Source organism: Podarcis gaigeae (assembly GCF_964106915.1).
Source record: "Podarcis gaigeae genome assembly, chromosome: 5".
Classification (NCBI taxonomy): Eukaryota; Metazoa; Chordata; class Lepidosauria; order Squamata; family Lacertidae; genus Podarcis; species Podarcis gaigeae.
Genome location: NC_139681.1, coordinates 22,337,635 through 22,364,740, shown reverse-complemented (window position 1 = coordinate 22,364,740; position 27,106 = coordinate 22,337,635). Strand labels below are relative to the sequence as shown.

The 27,106-nt window shown below is 42.8% G+C and overlaps 1 protein-coding gene across 7 annotated transcripts in view; it reads right to left on the bottom strand.

The window, feature by feature from the left end:
• SH2D4B (SH2 domain containing 4B) overlaps window positions 1-27,106 on the bottom strand; it is an 89,902-nt gene that overhangs the window by 44,550 nt on the left and 18,246 nt on the right. For 5 of the 7 annotated variants that reach the window (XR_014564650.1, XM_083740492.1, XM_083740490.1 and 2 more), the window contains 4 exons: window positions 16,909-17,068; window positions 15,811-15,958; window positions 7,793-7,940; window positions 418-628 (listed from right to left, as the gene is read on the bottom strand). Coding sequence is in view for 6 of the 7 variants with exons in the window: in XM_083740490.1 (XP_083596616.1) it covers window positions 418-628; window positions 7,793-7,940; window positions 15,811-15,958; window positions 16,909-17,068 (667 nt within the window). In the remaining variant the exon portion in view is untranslated. The other 2 variants (XM_083740493.1, XM_083740491.1) reach the window with 2 other exon arrangements.

Genomic DNA, 27,106 nt, shown 5'->3' with positions numbered 1-27,106 from the left:
GTAAGCGGTCCCTATTTATCTACTTGCACCCGGAGGTGCTTTCAAACTGCTAGGTTGGCAGGCGCTAGGACCGAGCAGCGGGAGCGCACCCCGCCGCAGGGATTTGAACCGCCGACCTTTCGATCGGCAAGTCCTAGGCGCTGAGGCTTTAACCCACAGCGCCACCTGCGTCCTATGGACATGATTAACCCTCTGCAAAAAGTAACCACTACCTTAAAATGCACTGATATTTAAAATTGTTGGTTTGCCATTTAATTCTGAATGCATTCCAAAGCAATGTTGTCAAGAATCTTGCTTCCCCTGCTGCCTCTTCCCATGGGGAAACCAGAAAAGGCCTCCATATAGGAGTCAACAGCCTCCATATAGGAGTCATAACATGTCAGTTAGGCCTGGGTCGCCTTATTAATACAAACAAACCTGGTTGATACCGTCATGGTGAATGCTGGAATGGGACAGGCATCATTCAGCTTTGCTTCTGGCTCAATATTCAGACCAGCTGCCTGGAACAGGTTACTGAGACCAGCCACTTTTCCTTTCTGGATTGCCCGCAAGGATTGCCGCCGGTACTCATCCCGGGCCCGGCGTGCTTTATGGCTCCTTTCCTCATCCGCAGCTTTTGAGCGACGTACTGTAGGGATGAGGAAGGAGAGACTCATCAGAGTGTCTTTGCTTTTTCGGCAAGCCAGAACATGCAGTTCTAAGTTGAGAGGTAACATGTCAGCAACATGGAAAGCCATTGAATCCCAACACAGCAAGGTAAGGCTGGAAGACCTTCTGTACCTAATAGAAAAATAACACATAACATTCCACAAATAAGGCACCAAGGGTCAAACTCTATATTGTTTGGCTGAGCCACAATGACATGCTCACCTCGCCTTACCAGCTTGCTTGCTTTTTTCTGTACAGAGACTTTTTAATATAACTGTGGGTTTAGAGCAGGAGATGCCAACACAGTGCACGTGGGCACTATGAAGACTTTTATTGGCACCCATGGGCAGGTGCTCCAGAATCTGTGCTTCCATTTTCAAAAATGTAAGCCTCTAGCCCTCCTAAAAATAAAGTTATGGAACCAAAATGTGCAAGCCCCTTTCTAAATGATTTCTGTGAAATGAACTAGCCTGTGTTTTCAGCCAATGAGTAAAGTCAGAAACTGTGATTCACAAGTGAGTTGTTTTAATGCCAGGCAGTAGGAATCCCTGAGGTCAGTAGCATAGCACGTGGGGCCAAGGGGGCCATGGCCCCAGACGCAAAATTCTGAGGTGACACTACCAGGTGCCCCCATGCAAGTGCCGGTTTCTGCAGGGATCCCCATCCCACTGTGGTGAAGGCAGCTGAGCAGCCCAGGTTCTGCATGGGCAGAGGAAGGCAGGCAAGCCCAGCCCAGAGTTCCTGTGGGCGTTGGAGGGATTCATCCACCAAGGGTCGAAGCAGCTGGCTGGGGTCCTCCCAGGACAGACAGACCCCCACTTGGCTCGGGGGGGGGGCGCTTTGTGGATGTCAGCAGCTCGTCTGCCCTGGGCACCAGCAACACATGCTACATCACTGCCTGAGGTGCTAAAGTTCTGCATCTTTGCCTCCCCTTTGGTACATTTTTCCTGCTTCTGTCTTATTTTATAGTGTTTGGAATCACCATAGTTTGTCCTTCCTTTTCCCCTGGCAACCAGGATGTATCATTTCTATTGGAGAGAAGGAGGGATCTGTTTTCAATTCAATATGAACCTGCCTAATTCACATGTCTTGAACTAACACACAAACCAAACTGCAGCTCTAATATGAAACGGGCACTTCTTTGAATTTTGCTACCAGCTCCTGAAGGGACCATCAGTCAGCCTGAGAGGATTCTGTTGCTGTATATTTTATCCCAAATATTTGCTTTGGTATTTTATAATTATAAACCACCTTGGGTGCCTTGGCAGAAAAGCACTGTATGAATGCAATAAATGAGTAAATGAGGCAAAATTTCATTGGGAAAAAATGTAGACAGAAATTGGGGCTACGGTCTAAAATGGAGAATGCATTACTGGTGCAGGAAAAACAAGTGCAGAATAATCATAACAGCAAAGCATATTGACTGCTCTGATAGATTTTCTAACCGCAAGTTCTTTGATAAAGATGTGAACGAATTCCTACTGTGTTGGGAATGAACTTGAGCAAGTCGCATCATTTGGGACAGATTAGGAGATCTCCATATTTTATGGCCTCCTTTGCTTTTCTGAAGAGCAGTGAGTCACAGGGCTAGGCTTGGATGTATATTATAAGAATGTCGCATGAATATGCATCACATTTTTTTAATGATTTGCTCCAGCTGCTAGCTTGTTAATAGTCCTTGGTCTGTAGCTAATTTGGGAACAACTCGCAATAAATATTCAAGATAGAAATGGTATTTGACTGCAAACATTGCATGGTATGTTTCTGTTCTTCAGTTGAAGGGGGGGGATAATTCTTGGAAAACAGGAAAACACGCAAGCTGAGAACGCATCAATGAAAATTCAAGTAGTGCATGCCTATTATCCATGCACTGGCAAAATGCCCATCATTATGACAGGTGCCATGTGTGCAGAGGGAAGAAATGGCACACCACAGTGCATTTCTGTGTGATCTATGAACACACACATCTCTCTAGGAGCGCAAGTGAGAGCCAAAGTCAAGTGTTGCCCTGATCGTACCAGCATGCTCACAAGTGCAATGTTTTGGTTTTCTCCAAGAAGTATTAGGCTGCCATTTGTGGCCAGGGGGCCATCTCGCCCTCAGGACTGTGGGCTTGGATCTCATCTGTAAGCTCCCTACTGGGGTCAAGAGGGAAGCCATCACCACCATGTCTTACTTGTGAGAACCAGAAGAATCTGCCTGGGCGAATGTTATCATGCCAGACCTTGCTTGGACCCAGCAATGAAATGAAGCGCTGGTGTCCACATTTGAGAAATGCCCATGTAACATAGTTTGGGTTTTTTAGCACTAACAGGCTATATATTTCAATTACCTATAGAAGAATGGTGTTGTTCTTTGTTTGGCTAGACGAAAGGAACCACAGCAGTGAATTAAATCGAACACTAAAATTAGTAACGCTTCGCCTATTGACTTGGCAATAAATAGCGGTGGGATGATGAGATGAATCCCCATTCTGTTGGAAATTCCATCTACTAAATAAATTAGTAGTGTCATCAATATCATTGCAACGTTCACCCTCCACAGCAGCTGCGCTAGCAATGCGCCTCTTCGACCCCCCGACCCCTGGCACTGCTGAGCACAGCCGCTGACTTGGTGGTGGCAAGACATGATGGGACCTGGCGCTGCTCCTAATGGATAATTTGGCTCCCGCAGTCAGCACATAATAGCAAAACGATGCAAACACTGACATCGCTGCATCTTCCTGGCCTCTGATGCTGGTGGACAGAAGCCAGGCTGGCATTGCCATACAGTTGAGGGGTAACAAAAGGGCATGATTAATCCATACAGTCTTGGATCATATGAAGGCACAAGCCTGAGATATAAGCGAGGACCAGAGGTGTCATTTCACAGCATGAGTTAAAACACAATAAACAGATATATTAAATAGAAAACAAGTGTGACCCAAGTAAAAACAGCATTGAAAACATGGATGGAAGATTGAGATAAAATGGTGATAGAGAACTATAGATAGATATAACTGTGTTTTATGAGGATCATGAATATTGTATTTTGTATTTTCTTTTTTCTATATTACTCTTTTCTTTTGATCTATTTCCTTTTATTATCTTTGTATAAGAGAGCTTGGATTTTATTTCCTAATATGTTAAAAACCTCTAATAAAATTCTACAGTGGCACTTTGGTTCTCAAACTTAATCTGTTCCAGAGGTCCATTCCAAAACCAAAGTGTTCCAAAACCAAAACCAAGGCGCGCTTTACCAAAGAAAGGAATGCAAAATGGATTAATCTGTTCCAGACTTTTAAAAACAACCCCTAAAACAGCAATTTAACATGAATTTTACTATCTAACGAGACCATTGATCCATAAAATGAAAGTGATAAACAATGTACTGCAGTCACACAATGAATCAGGAGCTGAACTGGTTCCACACAGTCACAAAAACAAAACAAAAGAGCCACAAAAACGCAAAATAAATAGCAAAAGCAGACAAACCTCAGCATAACACTCAAAACAGAAGCATGGCACTCAAATTGGAAGCATAACACTCAAAACAGAGCACGTTTGGCTTCCAAAAAACGTTCTCAACCCAGAACACTTACTTCCGGATTTTCAGTGTTTGGGTTCCAAGTTGTCTTAGTACCAAGGCGTTTGAGAACCAAGGTACCGCTGTACTACATAACACAAAAACATACACACAAACAAAAATACAACACCCACCCTCAGAAGACTCTGCCAGTTAGTTGCCAATGCCTGTCAGAACGAAACAGTCTTTGCCTGCTATTGAAAGCAAACCAGAGTGATAGCAGCTTAGCTTCCCATGGAAGGGAGTTCCACGATCTGGGAGCAGCCTCCAAGAAGGCCATCCTTCTTTCTTAGGAGGGAGAAATGGGTCAGTAGTCTCTCATTTAGGTCTAGACCTCCCCTTTCAGTGGTGATAAAGTTACCACTTCTCTCAAGTAATGAGATAAGGCTTTTTACTATTATTGAAGATATATTTTTATTTTACAGTTACCAAGTTCCTGTCTCCCCACTCCCCCATATATCCACACAGGATCACTTATAAAACGGCAAAAATTACGTGACACCCAGATATAGCTCAGTTGGCAGAGCATGAGACTCCTTATCTCAGGGTCACAGGTTTGAGCCCCACGTTGGGCAAAAGATTTTTGAATTGCAGGGGGTTGGTCTAATTGACCCTTGTGGTCCCTTCCAACCCTATTATTCTGTGTAACCCCAATGACAGAAATCAGGCAATCCCAATACTAAGGTTCCTTCCAAGTCTGCTTCAAGAGACAGTATCTCCTTTTCAGCAACAGGGCTTAGAATTATTCCTGAAATAATCAGTATCCCACCCCTCCACCCCCATTGATTAGAAGCCAGGTACAATCATAGTTAATGGGAATATCATTTGTCACATGCAAAATTAATTTGGTTCAAAGTGACCTGATCTCATATGAATGGCAGGTCACGGTCCTTAGGTAATTGACATTCAATAAATTATTCCAAATTCTATGAATAAGGTTGTATTCATAGATAATGTGGCCCCTGCTATAACACAACTGAGACCCACAACGGCACTCAACACAAGGCAGCGTTACTTTGGTTGTTACTTTGTAAAGTGCTTAACATTTAACCAGATCACAGCAGAAAATTAAAACAAATCACAAGCCCGTGCCCAAAAGTTTGCAATCTAAACAAATACGACACAAAGGGAATCAGAAGGATGACAAATGGGATCCTCCTAAATCGAGGGTCGTGGTTGCGCTTGGGACCCTTCAGCCACCCCCACGGGGTGTGTTGTTGCTAGGCGTGGCCCAAGCCTTATCTGTTGGGCCCCAGGATCGCGCTTGGCTGTTTGGGCCAATGGGGTGAGTGGCATGATCCTAGGGACTGATAAACGCAGCAGCACGATGGGGGTGGGGCACTTGCTGCTGAACACCCGCCCTCCCTCCCTATTTTAGGTGCTGCTGTTTTGGCCTTGCTTTGGATTGGGTCACCTGCTTTGGAGCAGGGGCTGGGTAGGAATTTTTCTATTTGGCAGATTGGCTTTAGCCACTTGGTTTTCGCCTACCCCCTTAGCAATCGTCAGAACTTTGTAAGGTTTGGCGGTTAGGCATTGGTTTATAGAAATGTGCGGGAGGGGAGGTGTGGCCATCACCTGCCCCTCCAGAAATAGGTTAAAGGAATCTGGGTGTCCTGGATCTCGTCCAAAGTCCGCTTGAGGGGCTAGGGCCATGCCAGGACCACAGGAACCCCATGGTGAGCTTCAATTGATCTTCACCGATGTTGCTCCCTCGTTTGGTGTTTACCCTTTCATGTTGCCAGCCAGAGAGGCAGGAGTCAGTTATAGTCCCTGACCAATGCCTAGGCCAATACCGCTCAATTTGTTTTGTAATCAATAAAGCTGTGGCCTAAATTTTGCCCAAATACTTAAACTAAAATTATGTGTCCATTTGAAATTATTTAATGGGAAAGGGCTTGGGGGCCTCGGGGTGCAACATTATATATTGGGAATGCCAGTTTGAACTTATTAAGCACATAAAAATAATCAAGCATGCATCTTACTCCTCCCTCGCCAGAGGTAGTGAAATTCCTCCCTGGTGCCCTGAATATGGCAACCGACTTCATCTATAGCAAGATCAGATCCAACCTACCCACTGAAGTGGGTGTTCGAAGCACAACAATCAGGAGGGACAGTGGGAGACCCAAGAAAGGTAAGCAGTGGACCTGGACCCACCTTTATTCCTGGGGTCAATCAGGTAGCCAATCCATTGGCCAATCTGGCAGGCAGGCTCACCTGGAATCTTCCCAGCCAAAGGGAAAGGCCTGTTACATCTCCCTCTGGTGGGAAGACCCAGCACAGGCACTGCTTTGGCAGTGGGCTGGCCCTATTCCTCAACACCACACTACTGTGGAGATAGGCGGAATTATTAAACCACTCTGGGAGTTATAGCTCAGTGAGTGGAATAGGGGTCTCTTAACAACTCTCATCCCCCTTAAGAAACAACGGTTCCTAGGTTTCCTCAACAGGCTTCCTCAAACTCAGCCCTCCAGATGTTTTGAGACTACAATTCCCATCATCCCTGACCACTGGTTCTGCTAGCTAAGGATCATAGGAGTTGTAGGCCAAAAACATCTGGAAGGCCGAGTTTGAGGAAGCCTGCCTCAAGAGAAGCCACTGTACAAAGTGGGATGATACTGCTTTAAATGTATTGTGCAGATGGGACCTTAGATACAGACAACTCAGAAATACTAAGAATAAAGTGCAGGATTAATATCTTTTTGCATGGTCTCTCAACCATGTGAACCGTACCTGTAGTCTGAAGTGGTACAGCCCCAGCAAACGTTTGCTCATCTTCTGGTTTTTTGGTTTTTTAAAAAATAATTAGGCTAGAGTCTGAGGTTTAAAACCAGTAAATTCCACTTATTACTACTAGTTTCACTGTCCTTGACTAGGATTCTCAACACACCAATATATTTCTCTTCCAGGACTAAAGTGGGGAATACAATGATGATGCAGATAAAATTCACTTTCATATTGCTTTTTTCTGGTGCTTTTTATTAGCATTCTTCATAAACCCAAAAATGAAAATGAAATGAGATAAGGTGGTTATGCATTTTATTGGGCCAACTAATTTGTTTTGTATTCTTTGAGACCCAGTAAGTAGCAACAAGCTAGCACAAGAGTCATAAACAAGAACTCACCAAGGAAAATGGAAAATACGCAGAAAATCACATCAGTCCAGCAAAAACAACACTGAAAGCTCAAAACTGGAGCAAAGTGTTTGTGTTAAAATTCCTGTAAGATCAACAGGAGAGGTGTTGCTCCTCCAACCCCCCCACTCTTGTTGTCTGACTCCAGATTCCCATCATCTTCAGCTAGCATGACCAATGGTGTTAAGGTCAAGGTGGTGGGAAATGCAGTTAGCAGCATTTGTAGGGCCACAGGTTCCCCAACCCTGATCTAAGCTATCAAAGCTCTTTCTTCCTGTTGAGCCATTTAGAAAGGCACTGTGTTTTTGTCCTCCTTAATCCTACCAGATCGTAATGCTTTCCATTCAAGGCCCGACCCACAAATCATACAACATCACACTACCATTTTCTCAGGCTAAACCAAGATCTCGGCATCATTTAAAACCCTCTGCCGGTTAAAATTTACTCACGTTGTTCTTCCCATTCATGGTCTTCCTTTTCATTCTGCGGGCTATACTGCTGGGCCTGCTTGAGGCTCAGGTACAGCTCTTGAGCTCTGCGTTCCTCCTGTTGCCGTATCTGTTCTTCACCTCTTTGCCTCTCTTCTTCCTCTCTTTTCTAAAAAAATAAAAAAAGGATGGAGGGAATCAAACAGCAAATAAGGAAACTTCCTGTCCGGGCGCCACTACCGAGATGGCCCTCTGTCTGGTTCCCTGTAACCTCACTTCTCGCAATGAGGGAACCGCCAGAAGGCCCTCGGCGCTGGACCTCAGTGTCCAGGCTGAACGATGGGGGTGGAGACGCTCCTTCAGGTATACTGGACCGAGGCCGTTTAGGACTTTAAAGGTCAGCACCAACACTTTGAATTGTGCTCAGAAATGTACTGGGAGCCAATGCAGATCTCTCAGGACCGGTGTTATGTGGTCCCGGCGGCCACTCCCAGTCACCAGTCTAGCTGCCACATTCTGGATTAATTGCAGTTTCCGGGTCACCTTCAAAGGTAGCCCCACGTAGAGCGCATTGCAGTAGTCCAAGCGGGGGGAAATGAGAACAAAGAGCAAAGAAATAAATACTGGAAAGGAAGTATGCAGCCTCTCACTTCTCTAATTGTCCAAGACTTTCTGGAGAGAAAGCAATCCTATTGTTTGAAAATTACCGTATATACTTGACTATAAGCCGACCCGAATATAAGTCACACTAATTTTACCACAAAAAAACCAGGAAAAATTATTGACTTAAGTATAAGCCAGTTCACCACACCACAAACCTCCTGGTGGGCCAGAGTGCGTGTGTGCGCACGCACACGCACACACACACGGCAGAGGGGGCTTCTCTCCCCCCCAGCCCCTCCCGTCCCCCTGCATACGTAGGGAGCTGCTGAGAGGCAGAGACTGGTGGCGGCAGCGGTGGAGGAAGAACAAGTAGCCCGAAAGGGGTGGGACCCTCACTCGTGTATGAGCCATGGGGGGCTTTTTCAGCATAAAAAATGTGCTGGAAAAGTCAGCTTATACACGAGTATATACGGTAAGTCCCATTGCACAAGATGGTGGCATGCCATTGAGTAAAGACAAGACAGACACAGGGCTCCCGGATCCTTGCTTCAAACAAGGAGAAATAAATGAGCTACATTTATATCTGTGCAAGTGTAATGTCAGGAGTGTGCCCTAACTCTTTACACAGTTTGTCATAAAAGTTTCCACTAATTGCTCTATCCACACACAAACCAGATGAGCTGTTGACAGCAGAGAAATACAAGAGGCTGTGCAGGAGTCTTAAGAAATCGCTTTGTTTCTATGAACAGCGTTGCCTTTTTGTTTCTTAACAGCTTGGTTCTCAGCGCTGTTGCACCTTGAGAGATGCTGGGTGCGTAGTGGGAGTTTTAGCACTGTCAACATTCAAAGATCTTTCAAAAGAAGATCCTACACTGTTTCTTCCTGACCTTTAAAATACCAGCAAGTGCTCAGGTTGCTTCACTGCTCAGAGACAAACATTTTTATTTATTTAAGAATACGGTTAAGGAGAGTTGGCACTTTCTATTAGTAAGGAGAGGGGAAGAAAATAAACAAAGACAGGTGTCTTAGGCTTCACAAGGATGGTTTCTCTAGATGGTTTCTGCCCAATGACATTTCAAAAATGACTGGAATAAAGTAAGCAATTTGCTAATTATAGTCAATTATGATATTCAAGGAATATAAAATTGGAAAGAGTGCAACTTTCTACCTTTGGGAAGCAATCAAAGTGTTTTTCCAGGTGGTCTGAAAACCGTTATAAGGGCGACATCTCGTTCAGCTTCAGTTAAGTAGGTATCATGAAATTTCGTACTTGCCATTTATATCAGCTGGGAACTCAGCAACTTGTTTTACTGAGGAGGTTGGTGCATGATGAGACCCATGAAAGTTAACAAGACCCTGCAGAGTTTCCAGGCCAAACCCTAAGAGGGCCTCTCTCCCTTTAAGGTAGTTGTTCCTCAACCTTTTAATGCCCAGGGAAAAAATATTCGAGGCATACTCGACGCAATGCGCAACTTAGTTAGCTTCTTTATCATCTCTAAGAATAATAGGTAGACGTCCTTCTCACAATCCTGGGATAGCCCAGTTCATTGCCTTCAGCCTTCCAGTCAGTCATGGTCCAGAGACAACCTGCACTTTCTGGGCAACAGCCATAGAACAGGTTGCATAAGGAAGCCTGCAGAACATCCTTCCTAGAGGTTACGTCTCTTCCCTCCCCTAACATGGGACAGTGGTTGCTGCATGTGGCTTATCTGCTCCTACAGATATAGTGGCAGATGTACTCAACAGGGGCAGATTTAGACACTGAGGCAAGAACTTGCTGTCTCAAAGCCAGGTAAGCAAGGCACTGGACTTTGCGATGGAGGCATGAGGCTCTGACAGGGTCCTATTGTCCTCCCCTCCCAAAACCTCATTAGCACTTTCCCAGCTTTGAGAAGGAAGTAGGAGGGCGCTAGGATCCTGCCAGAGCCCTCATGCATCCTTCCGAAAGCCGGTTGCCTCTTTACCCACCTTTGAGAAAGCAGCGTGAGGGCTGAGCGGGACACCAAATTTTGGCCTTGCACAGGGTGCCATAATAACTAAGTCCACCCTTGTAGTCAACATGGCAGTTTCATTTTGAAAATTTTCAGTTGCCCTAACTAGTGTGCCCTGACTACAGTTTAGAAATCATTGCTTTAAAAATTCCTTTAAAAATGGCAGACATTTCTATTCGACACAAGTCTGAAAGGGAACAATGGTGTGGTCTGGAGCTGGAAACCATATATTTGTGTTAGTGGAACTTTTTCATTACTAAGGTTCCATGGAGACAATGTTACTCATAGCGTGTGAACGTTATGCCCATTTTACAGTCATAAAACAGATGTCATCTACCGCATATGGTAATGGGACCTGTCACATAATAGATGCCTCTCTACAGGATCCTCTTATATTTGTTATGTTAATCAAGTAACGGCATACCAGCTAAAACTACGGTGGAGCCCTGAGAGGGCTGGAAGAGAATTATTTCCTAGTAAGAAAACTGTTTGCCTTCTTCAAGCATGGAGAGAGTTTTAATTAAAGTCAAAGGAGATATGTGCATAATAATAAAAAAGTTGTCCTTTATAATGCACAGCTCAGTTCTGATGCTATAAGAAGTAATTTCCTGTTCCTCCTCTAGCCTTCCTACCAAAACCAGGGTTGAAATCAACCCCAGGTTCACTTTTCATTACAGAATTTGCACAGAAGTAGACTTACAGTATAGTCCTTCTAGAATAGTGTCACCTGCATAGTAGTAAACAATATCCCCACACTTCAGCCACCTACGATGTACAGTTTTCCTTCTATAAACAAAAAGGGCTGAGGCAAAAAATAGTTAATGAACTCTGTTGATTTTTGCAATTGGGGTGCTTTTGGGGGGGCTATCATTTGAAGTTAATACACTGGAGTAAAAATGCCCCATGTATTTTTTTCAAGCAAAAAAAAAGTGGGGGCCCATGGAAACAGATAAGTGCTTTTTCTCTGACAAAACATGCATGAATTTCTTATGGAACGTTTCACCACCCTGAGACACATTGGAACTCAGCTTAGGGTAGCAAAATATCATATTAAATTGTCTGTGCCAGTTCCTACATTTCTGTCTATGAAAGCTAGTACGTATAGCAGAGAAACATTGAACCTGCAATCCATTGGTGTTTGTTGATGTTTTACCACAAACAACACACTCCAAATTCACACCCAAAATTCTACGGGCTGGTTCACATATGAATTTCCATCACTCGGTTACCACAAGAGGGCGTGCAAATGACCCAGAACTATCCTGAGACATCCCAAAAGTGAATTACATCATCTCATGCTTTTCACTAGAGTCCATTCATAGACTCATCTTCCAGCCATCATTATTACAATATTGCCAAGAGGAAGAAGGATTCACTTTGGTAAGTGAAGATATAATTTTTCTCGTCTGGCCAACTTTTGTATCCTGATATATAGCAGAAGGAATAAAAGTGATTTTTTTTGAGAGAGGGGTCTGATAATACTGTGTGATTAATGGTTAGACACTTTCTCACAATGGACAGCACACTTTCATTTCCCAAATCAAAACGCTTCCAGATGATGAAACGTTAATGGAGTTCATGGTTTTTGTTCTCTCTCTTCTGAAGATTGTTTCAGATATTGCCCCAGTCATTTTTCCAGGAAAATATATATATTAATGGTGTATTAAATATTTTAAGCATGGTAAAATGAGTGTGTTAACTGGTCTGCAACTATTCCACCCCTGCTGAACCATTCATTAAAGTTTCGTTTCTTCATTTCTTCAAGCATGAACAGATTTTTAACTGAAGCACCCATGTGCATCCTTGTAATAGCATTTGTTCCTGTAGTGGTGTCCAAACTTTTTTCAAAGAGGGCCAGATTTGATGAAGTGAAGAGCCGTGAGGGCCGACCAAAGGGCCAACCAAGGTTATTGAGCTTTCTTTTTTAAGGATGGAAGTTGTTGGGGTGTTTTTTAGGATTTTACCCCAGGAAATAAACTGCTACAGGGGCTGGATTAAACTGACCAGCGGGCCGGATTAGGCCCCAAAACAGACTTTGGACATGCCTCCTGTAGAGGGAAGAAAGATCTGAGGGTGCTTCCAGACTGGTGTCTGTGGAATTGCAAGTGATTCTTCATGTGTCAGGAGCTATAGCAGTTTTTTGTGTCTGTACATCCAGCCAAGTTCTATCCAACCCTAGTAGCCATGCCATAGTCATGTGGACAGGAGACAGACAATCGGGCATAGGGTGGTATATAAATTCTAACAACCACAACACACCCAAACATATTATTTTGGAGCACACATTCTTTTTTAAATCAAAGTTTATATGTGTGCTAAACATTTTCTTATTTAAGTGCTATTGCAGTATTTTATTTTACTTTTTCAAAAGGCAAAAAAGCATTTTCGTCACAAATTAAGTTTTAAAAAATAAACACTGCTAATAAGGTAATAGTGAAGATGTGTGCATGCATGGCAATATGCTCATATGCTCAAAATGTCACTGCACGTATCAAAACCATGACTCTTTAAAAAGATGGAAATGTCTACATTTGCAGACCCTACAGCGCTCTTTCCACAGCATCACCTTTTGTAAGCTCTCAAAATAGACAGAGGAAGCATGGGAAAACACAGGAGAACAACAGTTTGATGGTCGCACCAAGTAGATTCCTGTAAAAAGTGAACAAATAAACAGTGGTTGTTCTGGAGTACCCAGAACACCTAGCATGGTGGCTCCTTGTATGTGGAACTCCCCCCCTACTAAGGTGTATCTGATCTCATTTCTTTATGATTTTAGGTGACTAGCTGCATCCTTCTTGGCATTTGAAGGAGAGACCTGACTGCTGCTGCTATTAATCCACCCCCCTTTTTTTGGAGGGGGAGTTTGTGATTTGTTTTAAGAGTTGCATTGTTTTACAAATTTTTAAGAACCTGTTTGCTTGTTGCAAACCACCCGGTGGTTTGCACAAAGGGCAGTGAATAGAGTATCTTTAAAAATTGGCACTTTGTACCAGCTTCATCTCAAAGGGCAAATCCACTGTTTTGTAAAGTAACCAGACCTGACCTCAATCATTTGTACTCTAGTCAACTCCTGCTAAAGGGGGAGAGGGGGGCAGGGAGTGGAAATCCTAGAGAAAAGAGAAAAAAAAACCTAAAAAACCCCACCAAATTTTATTTTTAATTTTTTACAAATTCTGCTATAGTTTTCTTTGTCTGAATCATGTATAGAAGAAGCCAAACAAACAAGTCTCCACATGGACATTTGAAACTGGGGTTGCAAAATACCAGCAAGGCTAATGACCCCCAGAGAAGAGGGGTAACTCCCTTGATTCAGAAGCTATACTAATGTTAGTGGAGGTGGCATTTGACCCATCCACTTTAGCAGCCAAGGAAGCTGTTGTGAGGTTTTCTGCTGAACCTTCTACAGCTTATCCGTATAGATCACTATGTATGAAACGTTTCCACCCATTGCACTTGTGGAAATGCCGTTTGATTCTAGCACACAGGCTGAGCAGCTGTTTTTGAGGGCAGGTGGGTCATCGAAGGTCAAGAGGCTTTTGCACTTTAGGGGGCAGAGGTGTATTGTAACTGCTCATTAAATCTGGAGTACAGTCTTAACAAAGCCACTCATATGGGGGGGCGGACACTGCTATTTGCTCCCTTACAAAAGAAAAAAAAAAGTTGCAGAGCACCTCATTTCATGAAGCACAGGAAGACTAATTGTGAATCTGCCCAAAAAAAGAGTTGTGCACAAGGGAACAGATAAAGAAACTGTTGTTCTGCATGTTTATTCCACCAACCAGACTCCAGTTTTTTATTTGTAGGGAACAGGAGAAAAACGGCTTCCATCTACTACTAGGGTTGCTAGGTTGCAACCTTGGACCTCTAAATCTCTAACTTAATTGGGAGATAAGGCACTTGCGGCTTCTCCTGCATGTGTTCCTGTTCCCTGGTTTTTTTCATCCACATCTCATCTCTGCAAGCTATAGCAAACAGGGCTCTGGTTATGTCAAACCACAGGCAGGGTGGAGGAAGAAGGAGTTGAAAAGAATCACATCAAAGGGGAAAGGAGCAGGAGAAATGCCTGATTCATCTTCTGGTTGAATGGCAGATTAAAAAGTTCCAAGGGAAGTCTCCAGGACCCAGATCCAACCTCGTGGCTCTTCCATTTCCCACATTATCCTTGCAGCCACTTCCTCCCATCCCTGCGCTAAGATCCCCGCCTTCTGCCTACAAAGTCCACAGCTTTGCTTCAGTAAAGAAGAGCTCAAATCCAAATCTTTCAAAAGAAGCTATAGAAAACACACTAAATACAGCCTCCCAGAGTGGCTTGGGAAGCTCAGCCAGATGGGTGGGGTATAAATAATAAAACTATTATTATTATTATTATTATTATTATTATTATTATTATTATGTGAAATGCATTCCTATGGAGCCAACTAGAAAATGCACACAAGTACATTTTTTTCCATATACTTCAGGTTCAGTTGGAATTGAATAAAATACAAGACATGGACCACAAACAGCATCAACTTTGGGGGACCCCACCCCCTCAAATATCTTATTGGAGGGGGAGAAGGGATCTCAGTCCCTACGAATTGGTTCCTATAATAAGAACTTTTTAGGATCTTACAAATCTGCAATTTGTAGGTTGGGGTTCATGTTACCAATGGTTTTCAATAGTTTTCAAATGACGCCAATATTTATCTCCATACACACACATGTATAAAAACAACTCAGTGTAGGTGGTCTTGCTCAGAAATTGACCAAAAGGAAAATACTTAAGTGCTCTCTTCCCTGGTGCCAGTTCTCCTATCAAATCTGCACTTCTGCCATGTGCCATCAGTCCCTAACTTGTGTTAATTTTCAATTTCGGATATATCCTGTGCATGAAACTAGATGTGATGTTTGCTGCAGGTCTCCCATTTCCTGGAACATTTAGTCAATAGGTCCTATTAGGTAGAGTTAGGCAGCTGCCTCAAGCAGCAAATGAGGAATGGCAGTGAGAGGTTGAAGAACATGTCACATGATCTGTCTGTGTCCACCTAAGCTACCCTTGAATGACTGGAATACACTGTCCAGTCCAGCAATGATAAAAGCCTCAGCTGCCAGTCCAGTCAGCTTCTGTATGTGGAATGGAGAAGGGTGGACATTTGTCCTTCAACTACAGCAGCAAAATGTATTGGGTCACCACTGGTCACCATTACTGGGTGGCTGCTACTGGCAGGGGCAAAAAAACTTTGGGAAGTGTCACAGGTAAATCTGGAGGAAAACAAGGTGGAGAATATTACACAGGGCTGCTCTTTTCAGCTACCACAGATCCTAAGGGCCAACTCCATTTGTACATATCATCTCAAAGAGATCCCTCACCACGAGTGAAAATGCCATGATATTCCGAGGGAGTCTTGCCATCCCAAGAAGATCAATGGCAGAATGCAAACATCTAAGTTAAGGGAGTCAACAAACCTTTAATTCCTCCTGGATTTTCTCCTCCATCATTTTGGCTGCTTTGCGATCTTCTGTCTCTATCTTCCACTTCTCTGCCACTATTCGAGCCTTCTCCTTCGCCATAGCATCTCGAAACTTCTTTGTGATTTCCGCTTCTTTTTGCTTCCTTTAAAAAAGGGGAGCAGGTAGGCAAGTAAAAAAAAAGTAAAAACAGCAAAGAGGATTGTGACTCCTTAAAAGCTCACTTGTTTATTTTGAGGTATGCCAGGGATTGGGAAACACACAGACTTGGTGGGCCAGATCTTTACCTCCCCACCCACCAGTCAAAGTTGGCCTGCAGGATGGACAGAGATAAAGACCAAGCAAGATTGAATTACACAATTACAAACTGACGTGCAGGGAGTTTAGTCCTGCTTTCCAGCTGTAAGATCCAGCCACATCTCTGCCTGCCCCACATTTGACATCTGCTATGGGCCCAATGGGAAGACCTAGTGGCTCAAATTTGGCCTGCAGAGTAGAGATTCCCCTACATAAGCTTTTGCAGACTGTTTATAATTCCTTCCTTCTCTCTCTATATATATATATACCTGCCAACCAAGGATAACATTTCACTCCCAATAGGTTGCCTGTAGTGTCATGAGAGTGGGGGCAGGATCTCAGACTGTAATTCACAGCAAGATCTCACTGAGAATGGTAATTATTGGCAACAATGGAAACACAGAGGTCCATGTGTTTACAAGCTCTTCATCTATATAGAGGTCTTTGTGGGTATCAAAGATCATGGGAAAAACTGGAAAAGATTCCTGATTAAAGCAAGAGACATAATATTCTTAAGATATTTTTAAAACTTAAATGCAAATTGATTAGCTTTTATGGCTTTGTTTGTTGGTTGGGTTTTTCTTTTTGTTTAGCACTAATGTCATAGCTGACCTAACCAAAGTGGGTTATTTATAACAAAAGCAAAGATGGATATACTTGATATTTTAGAATAAAAATTGAAAACGGTTTTGAAATGAAAGCATTGTCCTATACTTTGAGGAGACAGTGTTCTAGAAATGTGAGCCTCCTTATCCAACATCACCGACATGAGTAACTTTGGTTTTGCAAAATGCTCACCATAATTCTTCTGCTTCCTTCTGGGCTTGTTGTCTGGCTCTTTCTGCAATAAGTTCCTCTGTAAGCTGCTCATAAGGCTTGTCTCCAGGAGCTTCTCCCATAATCCAAACCCAGACCTCGCCATCAGTCCCACAGAGCCACTGCACTCGTTTGTCATTACCTGCAACAGCCATCAAAATACACAACAAAAGGGCTTTGTGACAAGGGAATGATGTTCTCAAGAGTCAATAACACACAGTAGGCACAAGGATCAAAATACAAATCATGGATCTAAGCACATGAGCTGTTTCACAGAAGTGAAGCCAACCTTAATATGTTACACCAACCCTGTGCTTATTTGTGGCAACACTCTGAGTGAACATCAGGACCAGCAACTAACCTCCTGGGAGCTAAGCTGCAGGCTTCAATTTCTGAGCCATCACTTCTTTTTTGGGAAAAGAAAAGAAAGAAAGCAGCAGACTCCAATCAGCTTCACCAGTTTGTTTTACTCACTTCCTTGCCTTTCCCTGCTCCCATATAAACTTCCTTTTCCTGCTATTGCACTTGGTTTTGTGCAACAAAGCAGTTTACCACTGACTTCATAATGCTGGCTGTTGATCACTCAAGATGACATCACAATACATCACCGGAGGTCAAAAATACAATCTTTTGAAGTGTGAAATCTTTCTGTAAATGCAGAACTGTGTGAAGGAGGCTACCCATAACCTTTTCCCGAGTCTGTTACAACAAGATGTATGCCCAGGCTACCCAGGAAGAACAAGACACACCAAACCTATCAAACAGAATTGTGTTAGAAGTTAAAGTTATGTTTTGAGTTCCTGAGCCAGAATCATGTGATATGAATATATAATATAAACCTCCAATGATCCCAGAAGTTCCCACAGCTCTGGTCATTAATATTATGGAGTCAATCTTGTCGGAAAAACATACTTAGGTCTCTTAAATGGAAACTGCTTCCTTGTCGAGATATGTGCAGAAATTAATTGGTTTTATTTTATTTAGAGAGCGTGAGACAATGGCACTGCACATGTGTAATGGCACACTTTCCTAAATAAGTGTGACACAAGTTCTATTTTGATGGAAACAGCAAGGTTAAAAGTTGCTATGAGGGAGTGAAAATGAAGTGAAAATGTCACCAGCAGCCACTGAATGGTCAGAACTGAATGAAAAAAAGAAAAATTATGGGGAAATTAAACAGAAATCTCATAAAAAGCAGGGTGGCTGGTGGGCCGGGGGTAGTTGATAGCAGCTCCTACTCTGAAGAAACAGAACAGCTACCAAATCAAAAAGTTAATATAATTGTATAAATAAAACATGAAGGGATGATTCCATACATATACAAAAAGGCACTGAAGAGAAAGAAAAAAGTTGTTCAATTTAAATCAAGCCAGAGAAAAATGATAAAAGTCCCAAAGCAGATTGACTGAAAATAATGTTTAGGTGTGGGGGAAGAAATGTGTGTGAGAGGGAGGGGAATCATGGGAAAATACTGTCTAATAACTGTTTCAAACCGTATCAATAACTAGGGGCATGCAATGCCCACAAAAATTGATTTGTGTTTGTATTTGTAGATCAGGGTGCTTGAGACAGTTTGAGAGCTGTTTGATGCCTTCCTGTTTGGGACCAAATTAGATCTGTTTAAAACAAAACTCTCCCTGCCCACATTCACCTATAATAGGGAATCAAAAAAACGACTAAAACTCCCCACACACAGACTTTTTCACAGAAGTGAATGAAAATCGCAGGCATACAAGCCCCTCCAGAGTGGATTAAGCCTGCCAAATCATAGGCAGACACATTCCAGGAGTTTTGTGCAAGAAACCTTTGAAGTTTGATCTTTAATTGTCATTATTTTTGATACCTGTATCTTGTTTTCTGCCAGAAATGGATGTATGAGCCGTCCTGTTGAAAGGATGAAGCCTGCCAAATTTCAGAATTATAAGTGCAGTGATTCTTCTTCAAGGACATACTTTTTTTGGGGGGGTACAATAGAAATCATAGGGTGACCAGGATACCGAAGTAATTAGTATAGATCCCAAAGAAATTCTGAAGTGGGGAAAATATTGCCCACCTACCTGGCACCCAGAAAAGACCCTGTTACCACAAAGTTTGTTGGTACGGTGGGCTTCTGCCCTCCCCCTGGGATTTTTGGGGATATATCCTCTTCTCCCAGGGAGAGAGACATCTTCCTTCACAAGGGAAAAGGTGATGGTAGGAAAAACAGAATAGATCTGTGTGAAAATCAAACACTTTTTAATATTTTGCTCAACATCTCTCCCACAAATTACCATGGTTCGAGTGCCATGGAATAATTAACTGTGATTAAAGCCTAGACAAAAGATTCCCTGCATGTTTCCACCACTTAAGTTCAGGATGTTTTGCTATCAGCTTCATTTTGCTTTTACTGTGCAGTGGTACCTCGGGTTACATACACTTCAGGTTACAGACGCTTCAGGTTACAGACTCCGCTAACCCAGAAATAGTGCTTTAGGTTAAGAACTTTGCTTCAGGATGAGAACAGAAATCATGCTCCAGCAGCGCGGCAGCAGCAAGAGGCCCCATTAGCTAAAGTGGTCTTCAGGTTAAGAACCGTTTCAGGTTAAGAATGGACCTCCGGAACGAATTAAGTACATAACCCGAGGTACCACTGTATTTCATTTTATTGTAGCGCAGTGGTAGCTTTGAAAATGCTGGGGTGGGTGAGGGGGTTGAGGGAACCTGACTTCACAGCGTAACTTGGGGCTTTAGGGAGCCCCTTATCTGACTCAAAAAATCTTATTAAACAGCGCGCTCCAACTCAGGCATGTGAAAACCTCATTCATATCACTCCTATCTGCCTCATAATTCAGGAAGTAAATGAAGTTCACGCACACCCCTACCAGGAACGAAGTAGAGGGTTTCATACAGTAAAGTGACAAGAAGCAGAAGCAGTATAAATATAACATCAAAAAAAATGGGAGAAATTCACAAGTCAGCAAAGTATAAACAAAGTTGTTTCTGTGTCTCCCTAAAGGCAGGAACAATAGGGCAAAGACAGTGATAACAGTGCGCTTTTTTGTGGAAACCAATTTTAAAACTCCACATGGACATGGAGTATAATGTTTTCATATACAGGAAACAGTATGTCATAACAACAAACCTGTATCCCGAAGAATAGCTTGTGAGCGGTTTTAAATATATTAGAACCAAGTGATTTAAGAAAGCAGTGAGCAGAAAATCAAGAACTGTTTTAACCTTGCTCATCAAACAAATGAATTCAGATGTATTTATTTGTGTGAGAATGTTGCATTTAGACCTAGAATAATTAAAGTAATCCCAGGAATATTCCAACAGCCATGAAGAGTAGAGGCATAACAACACTCCTCAAACTGGAAAAGGTTTTTGAAGCATTGAAGTACACAGGCAATAGGGAAGCATTATTGCACATACCCTACAACTAGGGCTTTTTTTCAGTCAGAACTTGCCGGAACTCGGTTCCGGCACGTCTCAGGTGGGCGCCATTGCCATTAAAAGAGAACAAGAGGGGTGTCTATGGTGCGTTCTGGCACCTCTTTTTCTAGGACTGCCTACAACCTAATACATTTTCACACATATAAAAGTTGGCGTGAGTTCAAATGCTGCTTTTCATGAAACCAAATTTTGAAGAAGTACAAGGCACATGATTGTGCAAATCTAGTACATTTGGAAGACAGGGTCCAACATTATGATGAATCAACAACATACATATATATACTGATATATGTATATGTTAGATATATACTGTATTGGGCCTAATGAAGTTATGTGGTACTTTTTAAAAATAGAAACATTTATAACCCACCCTTTGGTCCCAGTTGGAATAGATTTCAATAATTTAAAATCAGAATAAAAAAATTTGATGGAGCAGTTTGAGGTACTTTCATATATCCCTGCATCATGCACACCAATAAAAGACGGAGGAATCTGAAACATGGGACACTTACATTTAAAGTAAGGTGAACTTTAATGTTTGGTCATGTTCTCTAGGATCCTGAATTCAGCAACACAGTTAAGGCGATGGTAGGTAAGCAGTATATAAATTGTTTAAAATAATAAATAAAACAGACTGTCGTGAGCTGCACTTGACTTGTTTTATGAACAAATGCTGAGGTAAAATTATCCTGATGTACCTCTGGAAAATGGCTGTTTTGAATCGGCACACATCAACAGCAAGGCTCCTATCAAATAAGAGTTTGTGGACGTTTTATTCTCATTATTCACTACTGTGATGTGAATGATGGATGGTAGGAGGCAACACTTCAATTCGCAGTTCATTCTCTTGTGTTAATGGACACTATGTAAAACATTGCTTATGGCTAAGCAAGGTCTTTAGTCTCTCCTTCTCCCCATTACTATAGCAGATGAGTGTACAGCAACTACAGTGGTACCTCTGGTTAAGAACTTAATTCGTTCTGGAGGTCTGTTCTTAACCTGAAACTGTTCTTAGCCTGAGGTACCACTTTAGCTAATGGGGCCTCCCGCTGCTGTCACACAATTTCTGTTCTCATCCTGAAGCAAAGTTCTTAACCCAAGGTACAATTTCTGGGTTAGCGGAGTCTGTAACCTGAAGCGTCTGTAACCCGAAGTACCACTGTATCAACAAACCAGTGGTTTTCAACCAGTGTGCCGTGGCACCCTGGGGTGCCTTGAATGATGTCCAGGGGCGCCGCGAACAACACTGGCCTCTGTCCCTCTTTCTTTCCTTCCCTCCATCCTCTGATGCCCTCTTGCATCTCTGCCTGCCAAAGGCTTGCACAACTGTTTGTTGCAGCAGCCCTGGCTACAAGCTCAGCAGGTGAATGGTATGTCTGGGACTGGCCAGGGGGTCCTTTCTAAGCCCCTGTGGAGCAGTGTGTGAAGGCACCTCTCTTTGGGCAGGGGAGCAGCTCAGAGACCAGAGGTGCCAGCAGTGGCTGCCCAGAGGACTCCCAAGAAGAGGGGAGAGGAGGCTGAGGGAACACCCCACAAGGGAGGGTGTTTGAAAAGTGGTGAGGGACTGCCGTCTCTGCAGGCAAGGGGTGTGACATAAGTGGGCTCTGAGCCCCACAGGGTGCCACAGAAAGGACGTAGTTGGGCAAGGGAGCCGTGGACCCAAAAAGGTTGAAAACCTCTTACCCTTAATTTTGATGGCTTCCTACATGAGAAATAAGTTTAGACTGGCAGAGTTGGATGTTTCTCAGCCACATGCAGGATGGACCTACATTTTGGGGGTCTTGAAGCTTGAACTGTCATGGTGGCCCCTTTGCAACCAGCAACAAAGTCTGGGTAACCACTGTTATCTTCTTCAATGGGCCTGTTCCATGACAGATCACCACACCTTTACAACATTTGTTCTACTGACTCTCAAACTTTGGGACAGCTTTCTGTAAATCCAGGACTGTCCCTGGAAAATATGGACATGTGGAGGGTCTGAACTTCCTTAGTTTCATAGCAGATCTGCCCTCCTTGCCCACTTGTATGCATGTGACTGCTGGCCTTCTGCAGAGCACTCTTCTGTACAGAGCATGCACATCCAGACTTAAATAGAGGTCTTTCTAACTGAGAACGTAGCACTGCAGCAAACACAAACTCAAGAGCAGAAACAGTTTTCTTCCTTTGCCTTAGAGCCAAGAACAGGCATCACTTTTATAAGCAGGAAAATTTCTTTTCCACCCAGAGTGTCACTGTTCCCTGAATAATGAAATTCAGGCTAGGAATCTCTTTAAAAACAAGTTAAGATAAATCTCAATAAATAGGTCATCTGGAGGCAGCCTGGTACCCTCCGATTGACTGGAAAATATCCTATTTCCCCTGATATTTGGATCAGTGGGGGGTAGGACAGATAGGTAACAAGTCCATCTGAGGCTATTTTGGAGAGTTCACTCATCTCTGGCCCTTTGGCTTCACCTGTGCTAAGCAAACCAGCATCCCTAAGAATTGTTCGGATTACATCCCCAACGCATATCATTCTAGGCTGCATCCGTCTGGTAAGTACACAGCACATTCTCTTTTTGCAGTGCCAGTGACTACAATGGCAGCCTTCCAGGAGGCAGGAGGCTGTGACTAATATAACATTGAAAATGTATACTCACTATTGCTCGTAAACACAAGCAGCGCTAGCACTAGAACCATAATATTTGCTTGTCCTTTTCCAGTGCCTTCTATGACAGATAAATAGAAACCACTTCTGGCTGAACTTCACAGCAATGAACTCAGGAAACAAGGCCTTAGAGAGCAATACGGAGCTTAGGACTCTGGCCTATAAGAATCATTACTCTCCAATGAACTGCACTGCCAGTCTAATATATGCCATGGTCTGGAGTGGCTGTTCCCAGCCTCATGCTCGCAAAAGGCCAACAAAACTAAAAGAAAAAAGAAGTTTCAGAACATTAAGAGGGGAGGGGAAGCAGAGGAAGAACTTTCCACAATACACCAGGCAGTAAGAATTTTATGAAGAAGACCCTCTGACCTGCAAAACTATGAACTAAAAAAACAATTTCATGGCAATAATGCTTGCCTGCAGCATCATTCATGGGGAGTGCTACCCCCACCCCCCAAAAAAACTAAGTTAGCATCCCCATTTAGGGGCCCCTGTGATTAATTGAAGGTACTTTTCACACTTTCTCAGAGTTTTCATTATCACCATCTACTCACTTCTATCCATCGGTGACAGAAAAAGAGAGCTTTGGAATGGAAGGGATCTGAGAGTTTCCCTTCTGAGCCACTGACATGTTGCTCTCCCCCTTCCTTTTGTGAGGGAAGATCAGCGTACGTGCCAACTTTTTCCATCCCAAATCCAGGACACCCAAACCCCCCTCGGGTCTGCTTGTCTGATCAGCAATCTGAGGGCTCATCCATAATTGCCCTTGTCCTTGGAAAAAAAGCAGATGTCAGAGCAGTTTCCCCCTTGTCCCACACTTTCTATTTTTTTATATATATAATATATTTATTAGCAATTTTTTAATTTAGTTACAATTCCAATAAACAATACCATATAGCATATCTTTTAACATAATCTTTTTAACTTCTTTGGACTCCCTCACATCACCCGCTCCTGCGTTCCTAGCCAAGAAATTTTTTCCAGCAAATTTATCCCCTTATTTCGATTCTTATTTTCCAATATTGTATCTCTAATTTTTAATATCCTTTATTCAAATCTTAAAGAATTAAATATAACTTAAAATTTTTCCAAAAATTTGTCTTTTCTTAAATTTAACTTATCTTCATATATCACTTCCTCTATCTCAATGGTGCCCAATTGTTTACATTCTAGCATCCTCCTTAACATTCATATAATTTACAATATTTTTGTAGATAGATCTTAAATTTCTTCCAGTCTTCTTCCAACGTCTCTTCTCCCAGGTCTCGGATTCTGCCAGTCATTTCAGCCAATTCCATATAGTCTGTCAGTTGCATCTGCCATTCTTCCAGCGTGGGTAGATCTTGGGTTTTCCAATGCTTGCTTGTCCCACACTTTCTAGCATGGGTAAGAGCAGTTTTGACCTTGCCTTGCTGCTTTCCCCCCAAAAACCCACTCTTTAACTATAAATTGGAGCAAACATCAATCCAGAGAAAACCCAATCAATGTTTTACTCCAGTTCAATGGTAAAGAGTGGGTTCCCTCAATGGAGCAATGGCAAGTCTGGATAAACCTTCAGAGTCCCTTGGTACCTAAGAACCTGGCTCCAAGATTCCCTGTGATAACCTGTAATACAGTTTTGGGGATCCATCGATAATGGAATTAAGATGCCGCATACCAATATTATATTCACCCATTTTAAACAAACCTAAGAACATATGTAAGAAAATCTGTCTCCAGCCCCAGCAGAAGTCAGGCAGGTACAGAAAGATCTGCATCTCTCATTTGAGGCCTCAAGTCATTTGCATTCATGCTGCTAATTAAAAGCCATTTAAAATAACTGGGGCTGCAGTTGATGGGATATTGCTAGAATCAGCTCATTGCATGCAGGCTCATTTATCATTGTTTTTAGCAATTATGGCATCCTTGACAATTCCCCATTGTTTGCCATCTCCACAGCCTTTTGAAATTGATTCATTTTTGTGTGGAAAGTCCATTGCAAACCCAATTGGATATCAAATCTCAGAGAAATACCATTAGTTAGACAAGGGTTGCAGCACACTCAGCCAAACGAAATATTCAGGTACTTCAGTCACTCTATTGTGTGGCAGATTAATTGCTAATTAAATTATCGTTTTAGTGGATCATTGCCTTGGAACCTTAGTAACATTAAGGTACTTCCAAATCCTGCTTGCTGCTGACTACAATTTCCTGTTTAATCCCTTTGTTTCTATCACATGTTCCTCACAACTAAAGCTCCCTAGATGCAGTAAACTAGTATAACAGAAACTGGACTGCACTAAACTTGTCTTCCTAAGGTCCTAGTTTGTTTCATGTGGAGGGTTGGTTAATATGCGGAAGAATTTAAAAATATAAGACTAACACCTGCTGTGGCACTGATTTTGTTTTGTGTGGTGTGTGTATTAGCATTTGGCAATTCATCCACAGCTATGGCTCTCCCCATATTATTAAGTTTATTATTATTATTATTATTAAGTTTATTAAGTTTTATTAAGTTTGCAGATGACACCACCATAATGGGTTTAATAACAGGTGGGGACGAATCAGCGTATAGACGGGAGGGCCAAAAAATATCTACAGGGAACAACTTGCACCTTAATATCAGCAAGACAAAGGAGATGGTGTTGGACTTTCGGAAGAAGAGAGGAGAACTAGCCCCGCTGTACATCAGGGAGGGCTGTGTGGAGAGAGTCTCTTCCTTTAAATTACTAGGAGTTTATCTCAGTGAAGACCTTACTTAGAAAATAAATACAACCCAGGTGGTTAAGAAAGCCCAACAGAGACTCCATCTCCTCAGAGTATTGTGGAAGAAGGATGTCAATCAACATTTGATTATCTCCTTCTACCGGTCAACAATAGAAAGTGTCCTTTCATACTGCATCACGGTGTGGTACGCTGGTTTGACACCATCTGATAGGAAGTACCTACAGATGGTGGTGAATACAGCACAAGATATTATGGGCTGTCCTTGTGAATCCGCTGGATGAAATAGCAGAAGAACGTTGCCTCAGGAGAGTGAGGAAATTTCTCAGGGATGATTCACACCCTGGCCGGCACTTTCTTGATCTCCTGCCCTCAGGCAGAAGATATAGAAGCATGATTAGTCACACCAACAGGGTAAAGAACAGCTTCTATCCATGGGCTGTTAGGCTGTTGAATGAAAAGATAACAACAGGGCAACTGACTTTTGGGTTTGGTGGGTGGGTGTCAGTAAATGAGGGGAATTAAGACTAAGAGAGCCGAGTGGGGGGTGCTCATGTAATCTCACTGTATACAAGTGACAATAAAGTATTTCAGTTTCAATTTCAATCCTAGACTCTCATTCAGAAGCACAGGATTCTGTTTTGGCTGCCATGGCAACCAAGGTTCTTAACAAGCTGGAGGCCCATTGGGTGGTTGGAAGGACCATCAAGTGGTTGGCTATACCTGGCTACATCCCTTTCCAGCTGGCTTTGACCCAACTTTCTTTGCCTCTCGCTGTCCATTTGGACTCTGTCCACTGCTTCCTCTGCAGCTGAAGCTCAGATTTCCTGCAGCCTTTGCCTCCTCCTCATACTGTTCAGCTGTAGTCCACCTCTGTAGCCATGCTGGAAGAAAAGAGCTGACTTTGTGACATCAGCTGACATTGAACCAATCTCCTCTGGAATTTAGATTTGACCTGGCGGTGGAGATTTGTGCAGTAGCTGCTGATGTCACAAAGACCCTGAGCTACCCCCTGCTAAAGCAAGAGGAAGCAGTCCTGTCTCAGTGTAGAGTCCCTTGAGAGAAGAAGCAGTTGGGGTCCTCCTAAGAGAAAGGACGGTAAGTTCCTCAAATAAAGCTTAGTACTTTCCTTCTCCTCCTTAGCTACCAAAAGAATTCAGGAGGGAAGCTTGAGACACGCAATTGCAGAGATGTGGGACATGCATCATCTGTTAAAAATAACACATTTTCATCCCTTTCCTTAAGTCAAAGCGTTATTTGGCTATTGTATGTTTATTTGAACTGCTTGTTTATTGAACCCTTAGGTCATGCATCCCCAGGGCTCAGGACAGGTTATTTGAAACAAACAAATCACCTGACCTTACATTTAGAAAGTTGTGTTCTCATCCTTGCTGCTTA